This window comes from Gossypium arboreum, chromosome 13 (genome assembly GCF_025698485.1).
Source record: "Gossypium arboreum isolate Shixiya-1 chromosome 13, ASM2569848v2, whole genome shotgun sequence".
In the NCBI taxonomy this organism is placed as follows: domain Eukaryota; kingdom Viridiplantae; phylum Streptophyta; class Magnoliopsida; order Malvales; family Malvaceae; genus Gossypium; species Gossypium arboreum.
Window position 1 is genome coordinate 70,650,750 of NC_069082.1, and position 10,498 is coordinate 70,661,247.

At 32.4% G+C, this 10,498-nt stretch overlaps 1 protein-coding gene across 1 annotated transcript; it reads right to left on the bottom strand.

The window, feature by feature from the left end:
* Positions 1 to 301: 301 nt before the first annotated feature.
* On the bottom strand, positions 302 to 2,367 carry LOC108487252 (protein SODIUM POTASSIUM ROOT DEFECTIVE 3-like). The gene is made up of 3 exons (XM_017791551.2): positions 1,576 to 2,367; positions 861 to 936; positions 302 to 712 (listed from the first exon to the last, which is right to left on the bottom strand). Exons 1-3 carry the CDS (start codon positions 2,065 to 2,067, stop codon positions 549 to 551), a joined length of 732 nt encoding a protein of 243 aa, XP_017647040.1. The 5' UTR covers positions 2,068 to 2,367; the 3' UTR covers positions 302 to 548.
* Positions 2,368 to 10,498: the final 8,131 nt, after the last annotated feature.

Here is a 10,498-nt window from a genome sequence, read left to right on the forward strand (position 1 = left end):
TAATTATATGTGTTTAAATATGATTATAATTATATTTAATTATATGTGTTTGAGTATCAAATTAATAAAATGTTGAAGTATTGAGGACTAATGTGTTATTATACCAATTAGAAAAAACTATATCACCAATTTCATTAACGATTTAACAAAGACTAACCAAAATAGAAATGATCTAAAACGTGAGTGACCGAAATAGAGATGATCTAAAATATTAGTAACTAAATTGAAAATTTTCACAGTTAGGTCATCAAAACAGAAACATGTTAATAGTTGAGTGATTAATTCTATAATATACCCTAAATTTTAATATTGCAGGAGGCTAAACTATAATTCAACATATATATTTGCAAAAATTAAAACCAAAGAGTTACTTAGAAGATAGTTGTCAAAAAGAGAAGAAAATGATTCACCCGCTACTTCCTTTTTACTTAGTTCAAAGTAGCAAGTTACATAAAACACTGAAGTCAAACTTTAATGCCCGAAAGTAGTCTAATTTCATTATATTTCTTTGTTGAAAGTCCTAAGAAGATAGATTGATAATTATATGTTCATTTGTTCGCTGATAAATTGGTAGAGGCAAGAGCAGGTGTTGCAGGTGTCCAAAATTGTGCACTCTTCACCTTTGACACACTAGCAAGGACGCCTAATGGTGTTACGTTTCCCACAATTGTCACCTTCTTCGCCGCAAAGTCGATGCTGTAGGATCTCACACCTTATCAAATCATTGCGAAAACAAAGAAAAAAAAAAATCAACTTCTTTGTAAATTATTATCATAATGGCAAAGGTTTGAAAGATATACAGTGTGGCAGTATTCAAATTAACCATTTAGACCTATGCAATTAACACCAAGACACAATACCTTTCATTCTTGATATATGTTTCCTCACTTTTCCTTCACAGCCTTTGCAGTGTAATGATACCCTTAAAACCACAACCTGAAAGTAATAGGAAATTAGAAATTATTGCTGGTTTTTAAAGGGTTCCAATGACCGTAGTTCGAAGATTTAGCTCTAAAATAAACCAAAATTATAGTCCTTTGCATTTTCATTTTACTTAAAGAATTTTATGCTTTTCATTCATGTCTCACATATATTCCAACATTGGTATTGGAATATGGTACACCAAAATTTTCCACGGAAAACTTAAAAATAAGTAGGGTTATAACGTGTACTTTTCGAAAACTAGAACTTTAGTCCCTGTATTTGTATTTCTAGAAAGTTGATTCTTTCATTTTCAGATTTTAAAATTTAAATCTAATTACTGTTAATTTATTTATATTAAATCAATTGTTGTGACATTTCTAAATTAAAAAAAAAGACCATGTAATTAAAAAGATTTTGTAATTAATCTGAATTCAAAAAAATAATAATTTGATTTAAATTTTAAAATCTGAAAATTAGAAGAATAAATTCCTCTAAATACAAGTATAGGGACTAAATTCCTGCTTTCTGATAACTACAGGGACTATAGCCATTACCAGTAAATAAATAGGTCCACTTATGGTGAACACTGAACACTTATCTGAAACAAAGCGGTTCAAATAACATAGAATCAAATAGAGAAAGAGGAAATGCCTGGTCTTTAGAAGGTTTGTCTGAGAAAGAGGGTTCCGAAACAACGGATTGATCTCGTTTTACATCTTTAATCTGATTTTCTTGGAAGGGAACCAATGCCCAAACTGGATCATAATCTGATATCTCATCGAGAAAACCAGAGTTGCCCAAGAGATACCTTGAGGAACCAGGTGGGGTGACGAAATCAATCCCCTTGCTGCCATTACTATCTTCAATATCAGTTGGCAGTTTCAATGAACTTTTCTTAGTCCAGCTCTTCTTCTTTTTATGATCCGTACTTTTTGACTTGCGTGAAGACCCATTTCCATTCTTCCGTAGCTGATTGTAAGGTGAAGGATTTGTGTTGAACCTTTTAGCGTCCCTAATGATGGGATTATGGCGATCGATGGCTCGACCGCCGAGCTGAACTGCTGAGGAGCACGAGGATGAGACTGCTTCATCCATGCTTAAACATATGGACATTGTAACCTGGGATGCGCATAAGATATTCATTCCTTTCTCTCTCTCTCTCTCTCTCTCTCTCTCTCTCTCTCTCTCTCTCTCTCTCTCTTTTCCCCTTTGAGTTTGGATATTGGTAGCTCTCGAAGATAAACTAGTGGTTTACAGAATCTGCAGTCGAAAGAGAGTGAAAAAGAGCAAATTCCAACATAAAGGTAGGTTCTTCTGCTTTTATGTTCAAAGATCGGATACTTCGTACAAAGAAGGCATTATTAGGAGGGTGGAGTGAAGGTTGCAACAATGCAACTCATAAATGCTGGATTCGATTGCTACACATGTGGAGGCCTTAAGACGGATACCATACATGTTAGGCCAATTGAGTAACTTTGTACGCAATCTATTCGAATTTTAAGAAGATTGTGTTATTTTTATTTAAGTTAATTTTGGATTTAAGCTTTTCAGGATTTAGATTGAGTTTTTTATGTTTTGATGACTTTTGGTTGAAGTCATTTCTAATGACTTGTATTCATTTCCAACTTAAATAATGATTTGCCTTATTTTACATTCACTTTAAATTAAGATGAAATGGATTTGAATTGTTGAAATTTTATAGTCAAATAGTTTAATTTTTTTATTTTTAAGTTTAAATATGTTTCAAATCATTCTATTTTTTTATATTTAGAATTTAACTATCTATCTTTATTTTAAAGAATTTAGTTCTTTTATTTTTAAATTAAATATTTTTGTTAATTTAGGTTTATCACAACATCATTTTTTATTATTTGACTATTAAGTAAGTATTTTTTATTTTAAAATGTCACATCAATAAATTTAATAGAAAATTAAGCTAAAATTAACAATTGAGACATAAATTTTGAAATTTAAAAATAAAAATAAATGAACTAAATTTCAATGGTACAGAAAATACATAAACTTAGAGCATATTTTCACAACTATTTACACTTGGGTATAAAAATATATTTTTACAATATATTAAAAAATAAAAATATTCATTTTCTAAAATATATATTTATATCCATCGAATGTTGCATGTGATTAATTTTTAATTATCCTAAACATAAGATTTAAAATCTAGATTCATGAAGGTGGTTGAGGAAGGATTAAACCTGTTGTTCATGTACCATATGGCTTAGAATGTTTGATTTTTTTCCCTTTTGGAAAACCAAGTAGAATTTTTTTTAGGCACAAGATCAAAGCAGAAAAAATATCAAATATGGAAGAAAAGTAAAAGGCAAAAGGAGACTAAAATAGCAATTATCATAGAACATATGCTGCCAGATTAATAAAGAAGTTTGAATTTTATTTTCTCTTAACCTATAGATGAATGTGACACAGAACCACTTTCTAATTCTCCTTCAAAAATGTAGTGGAATCAGATGCTTCCGAAATGGCTTTGTTCTTTTTTTTCCTTTTCTTTTGCTTTTACATCCTAAATTCCAAATACCAACCCCTTCGGGTTGGGCCAATTTAAGAGATTTTAAATATTTGTCCAACGTATTTCTCTTTTCTTTTGATGGGGCATTTCTTTTTTCATGGAATACTGAAAACTTGTGATTACGCCGGCAAGTACCTTGGCCAATCTTCAAAATAATCTTTTCTTTTTGGACAATTTTAATTCTTAATATTATCATTTACGGTTTTTTTTTTTTGGTAAGCATGAACATCTTCAAATACATTTTTTGGACCAAATTTCATCGGATACATATTAGGAATAAAAGAGGAAAAAAAAGAGTTGAATATGTAGTTTATCTTCGGGTTAAACATAAAATTAATATAAAACTTGTTTAATTCTCTCATATTGGTACTTATGGTTTTTTTTATCCCAGATTGGTATCCGAATTTTTTTCCTGTCAACTAAAATGGTACCCAAGTCTAATGCCGTTAATATTTTGCTGACATGGCAACACTGGCCAATCGCACGCCACTACGTGGCGTCCTCTTGTACCTTTTTTTCTTTTTCTTTTTTCTGGGCATGCTTTTACCCTTATTCATCTTTCTTCTTTCTTTCTTTTGTCAATCCCCATCTCAAATTTTCCCTCACTTTCTCGGCATCCAATCACTACAATCAACCAACCCCTACATCTCTTAAGCCCCTTTGGTTTTCCTCACCCGCCACTGTTAGCCAATCCCCACCTCTTAAATTTTAACTTCATATATGTTATATCCTGAATCATGATTTAATTTTTGATTTAATTTTTTAGTTTATTTTAAATTTAATGGTGGGCGATGAGTTTCTGTGCAAGACATGAGCTTTTATAATACTATTCTGTTCATGAATAGTTTTTGTTTATATGTTGATGTTGAGCAAAATCCAAGCTTAACCCAAAGTGCAATGTTATTTTTACACTCATAAACTTATTTTTTGTAGAGAATGATTTTTTGAATGAAATGGGAACATTATTTGAACCAAAAAATCAAAAGCTTTTGAAAGTTAACAATGGCGGACACTATGGAGACCATAGATTAATGAAAGAGAAGAAGGTTAAAAATTTTTGTTATGCAAAAATTATTTCACAATATTTTTATATGCCAATAAAAAAAGTTGCTAAAGAGCTTAATGTAGGGTTAACGTTATTGAAAAAAAGGTGTAGGGAACTTGGACTATGCCTTAATAGTTTACAAACCCTAATCCAACTATCATTTGTTTTCTTTCTCATATTTTCTTAGGAAACAATGAGAAAAACTAAAAAAGAAAAAAAAAAATGAATGCCAAAATCCAAAAAAGAAGATGAATCCAAGACTCAAAATATATATATATATATATATAAGAAGATAAACCCAGAACTTAGTAGCTAAAAGGAAAGTAATGTAAAAGAAACCATATTTTTATTCTCTTTTATATTTTCTTATGAAACAAATAGAAAAATACAACTACCCAGAAATTTTATTGGGTAATCTAGATCTTTGTAGCCCGAATTAGAACCCACTTCCTCTATGCCGAGAATTAAACCTACTACCTTTTACGTCAAACAAAGAAGCAACAACAGTCGTAGAAGGTGAATGAGAGGAATTAAAATCAACCATTGAAAGCAAACATGTTTAGCAGAGAAAAGGAAATTGGGAAAAAGAAAGGTCACAGGGAAAAACAAGAGAAAAGGAAATTGGGAAGAAGAAACATCAGCAGGAAAAAGAAATAAAAAAAAGGGAAATAGGGAAGAAGAAACATCATTAGGAAAAAGAAAGAAAAAAAAAAGAAATAGGGAAGAAGAAACGTCACCCATTAGGAAAAAGAAAGAAAAAAAAAGGAAATAGTTTTAAAAGTATTTACGCCATGTGTCACAATCTTATTTTGCCACGTGTCCTAAATTTAATGGCATTAGACTCAGGTATCGATTTAGTTGACCGAAAAAAGTTCTAGTACCAATTTGGGATAAAAAAACTATAAGTACCAATCTGGGAGAAGTGGACAAGTTCAGGTACTAATTTTATTTTTAACCATTTATCTTCTGAACTTGTTCAAAACTATCTAGTTGGAATTTGAATTTCTTTTGTACCTAGTTGGTACCCGAATTTGTATTCTGTCTCACACATTATCTCAATTTGTTAACAACATTAATTTTGTAAAGGTTAAAATGTAGTTTGCCCCATGAACTTATCCAAAAGTACCTAGTTGGTAAATAAACTTGTCCAAAAATTTATACTTTATTAAATTAATTTATAATTTTTAAAAGATTTTTAAACTTTTTAATTTATGTTCGCACGTGTCATATTGAGAGGCTGCCACTTGTTGCTGTAGGTTTGGTTATCAGTGTCACGTTAGCACAAACAGTAACACCCTATACCTGACCCGATCAACAGGTCTGGGTACTGAATGTCACAAACTATCCAACTATCTTAACCAAATTCTGTCAAATTTTACTATATACTTAGACAGCTCAACTAACTATAGCTAAGAATCATTTCATACTAAAAATAAAATTCTTACAACTTTGGCTCCTTAAATAACCATGATAGTTATTTACAAGATTTAAATTAATGATCAACTACAAATGAAATCTTTTTAGACCTAGAGGCATGGCCTCTAAGGTTGCCCCTCTATATACACAAGTCAGCTACCATGCTTGTAACAGCCTTAATCCATATCCGTCACCGAAGCAGGGTTACAGAGCATTACCAGAGTTTACAGAATAATTTCATGTAATTCATGTTAATTAATGTTCATATCTGAAACTAATCATATTGTCCCTTATATGGACACTCGAGGCCCAATTTAAACATTTCAATCGAATCAGGACTGAATCGGGAATTCAGGAAAATTTTCGCAAAATTTTAAAATTTTTCCTAGATGCAGGGCACACATGACTGTGGGGCCAAAGGACATGTAACGCCCCCACGCCCGAGACCATCACCGGAGTCGAGCTTGAGGGGTTACCGAACATAATTTATCAATTTAAGAACTTCAAATCATTTGTTTCTACATTCACAGCTTTCTAGCTACTCGCGTCACAGTTACAAGAAAAATCATATCTCGAGTTATGATCAAGATCCATAAATTTTCCCTAAATCTAAACTCATATATCTATTTACTAATTTTTTTCTAGAATTTTTTGTTCGGCCAATTAGTACAGTTTATTAGTTAAAGTCTCCCTTGTTTCAGGGTTCGACTACTCTAACATATGTGTATTACGAATCAGATATCTCTCTATAAAGAATTTCAATGACTACAAGGTTTGTTTTTCTTAACACTAGACTCAATAAGGAATCTGTACATATAAAGAACAACTTCTAATTATTTTTTTAAAATTTATTATGAATTTTTAAAGTCAGAACAGGGGATCCAGAAATCACTCTGGCCCTGTTTCACAAAAGTTTAAATATCTCATAAAATATAATTTATATGCCTGTTTTGTTCAATCCACATGAAAATAGACTCATTAAGCTTCAATTTCATAACTTACTCATTATTTAGTTCCATTTATACTATTTTTAGTGATTTTTCAAATTCATGTAATAGCTGCAGCAATATTCTGTTTTAAGGCAAGTTTCATCTTTCCATGAATTTTTATGAACTAGATAACCTATTAAACTTCCATAATATCAAACATGATCTAAATTAGCCATCACCATGACTTATCAATATCAAACATTTTCTCAACCAAACATGGCCATATCATAAATTATTTACACAAAATAGGTATATTGCTATACATGCCATACTTAAGTATTTGTACAAGCTATTTACCAAGATAAAAGTCCTTTGGATAGTGTGATCGAACTTTCGACCTGTTCCGATTCCTGAGCCGGCTTGTTCAAAACAACAGTGAATGAGAAGGAAGGAGTAAGCATAAATGCTTAGTAAGTTCATATGTAAATAACAAGTAACATAACAATTCAAATATACCAAACAACTTTAGCATGGTATCACCAAAACATATATCACATTTCTAAACATCATTCATCATCTTACCACCTTATCGTTGTTGTATCTATTTTCAACCCGAGGGTTAAGAACATACCTATCCAAAGTGTCCATTTCACAACACTTACCAAAACATCACTTGCATCTTAAGTGTTCTTCCATTTCACTAGAAATTTCACCCGTTGAACACATCGGAATACAACTCGGATACACGGATAATTTGCACATAAGTGCCTCATATGTAATCAAGAAATCATGTAACCCGCCCCTAAGTGAACTCGGACTCAACTCAACGAGCTCGGGCGTTCGCATCCATAAGTGAACTCAGACCCAACTCAACGAGTTTGGATGCCTAGTTACATCTCACGAACTTGGACTCAACTCAACGAGTTCAGACATTTGCATCCATAGGTGAACTCGGACTCAACTCAACGAGTTCGGATGCTCAATCATCCTAGTGACATGTCACTTGTATCCTAATCTATTCCTAAGGTTCAAACGGGCTTTTGTCCTCGATCTCACATTGCCGTCTTCCATGGAATATCGGAACCGATACTCAGTAGCAATTCATATTTATCAAGTAGTAAACATAATTTGCATATTACTCAACATTAACCACAAACCATAATATTTCACGATAAAAAAAAATCAGCATATCATATAATTAACATCAATAACTTAAAAATAACAATTATGCTACATTATTTACACATGAACTTACCTGTGTACCAAAATATAAAGATTTTGCAATTTAGTCCACAATCTTTTCTTTTCCTCGATCGCGACTTGAATCTCGTTTCTCTTGATCTATAATGCCAAATTAATCTTATTTAATAGATACATTCATCAAAACAGCATTTAATACAAACTTTGGAAAAATTACACTTTTTCCCTTAAACTTTTGCATAATTACACTTTTGCCCCTAGGCTCGGGAATTAAACTTTATTCCTTATTCTTATGTTTTATAACATGCTGATCACTTTTCCCTTCTATGGCAACATCAAATTCTCTCTCTAACATATACTTGTGACTATTAGGTATTTTTATCGATTAAGCCCTTTTACTCGTTTTCACTCAAAACCGAGTAGCACAAGTTGTCTAACATAATTTAAAACCTCATATTCTATCATAAAACATCAAAATACACAAATTTCACCTATGGGTATTTTTCCAAATATAAACCCTAGGTTGAATTATTGCTAACATAAGCTTAATCGAGCTACCGGGATTCCAAAAACGTAAAGAACATTAAAAACGGGACTTGAAATCACTTACTATGGAGCTTGGAAGCTTGAAACAAACCCTAGCTATGGAGAACCCTTGAAATTTTGGCCTAATGAAGAAGATTGACAAAAATTGGCCTTTAATTTTGTTTTTAATTCGTTTTAATAACTAAATGACCAAAATACCCTTACTACTAAACTTTCCAAAAATTCCTTCCATGTCCTAATTTTGTCCATGAACTTAAAATTGGTCAAATTGCTATTTAAGACCTCCTCATTAATATTCCAAAACAATTTCATACTAAAAACTTCTAGAATGCAAGTTTTGCAACTTATTCGATTTAGTCCCTACTTTCAATTTAAGCACTTTAGGCATAGAATATCATCACGAAATTTTCACACAATCATGCAATCATCTCATAATCATCAAAATAATTATAAAATAATTATTTCTATCTCGGATTTGTGGTCACGAAACCACTATTCCGATTAAGCCCTAATTCAGGATATTACAACTCTCCCCCCCTTTTAAGGATTTTCGTCCTCGAAAATCTTACCGGTAAACAGGTGTGGATATTGGTTTCTCATAGTTTCTTCAGGTTCTCATGTAGTCTCTTCTACCCCATGCTTTTGCCACAACACTTTCACAAGTGCAACACTTTTATTTTTTAGTTGTTTGACTTCTCGAGCTAAAATCTTAATCGGTTCTTCTTCATAAGTCATATCCGGTCGCAGTTCAATTTCTGTAGGTGAAATTATATGTGAAGGATTCGAACGATACCGGCGTAACATAGATACGTGAAACACATCATGAATCTTCTCTAATTCGGGTGGTAACGCTAGCCGATATGCTACCGGTCCAACTTTTTCAATTATTTCATACGGTCCAATAAAACGCGGACTTAACTTGCCCTTTCGTCCAAATCTAAGGACTTTCTTCCATGGAGACACTTTCAAAATACCTTATCACCAACTTGAAACTCCATTTCTTTTCGTTTCAAATCCGCATAAGATTTCATCTATCCAAGCGACTTTCAAACAATCTCGAATCACTTTCACCTTTTCTTGGTTTCTTTTATTAAATCAACTCCATAAATCGATTTTCCTTGAGTTCGGTCCAATACAATGGCGTCCAGACATTTTCGACCATATAATGCTTCATAAGGTGCCATCTTCAAACTCGTCGATAACTATTATTATAAGCAAATTCTACCAATGGTAAGTACCTTTCCCAACTATCTTGAAATTCCAATACGCAACATCTGAGCATGTCTTCAAGAATCTGAATTACTCTCTCTGATTGTCCATCAATGGATGAAAGGCAGTGCTGAAATTTAACTTTGTACCTAATGCCTCTTGCAACTTTTTCCAAAACCGTGAGGTAAACCTCGGATCTCTATCCGAAATGATTGACAAAGGTATCCCATGAAGTCTAACAATCTCTCGGATATACAATTCAGCCAACTTATTAAGAGAATAATCAGACGCGTCAGGAATAAATTGAGCCGATTTAGTCGATCATCAACTATTGCCCGGATGGCATTTTTCTTCCACGAGTTAACGGCAACCCCGATATAAAATCCATAGTAATCCTATCCCATTTCCATTCAGAACCATAATAGGTGAAGTAATCCGAAGGTACCGGTGTTCACTTTCACTTGTTGACAAACTAAGCACTTTGATACAAACTCGAAAATATCTCTTTTCATTCCACTCCACCAGTACATTTTCTTTAAGTCATTATACATCTTCGTACTGCCCGGATGAACCGCCAAACAACTATTATGTGCTTCATGAAAAATCTTTTGAATCAACTCATCATTTTTCGGTACACAAATCTGATTTTTAAACATCAAACAACCATCAGAATCGATTCTGAAA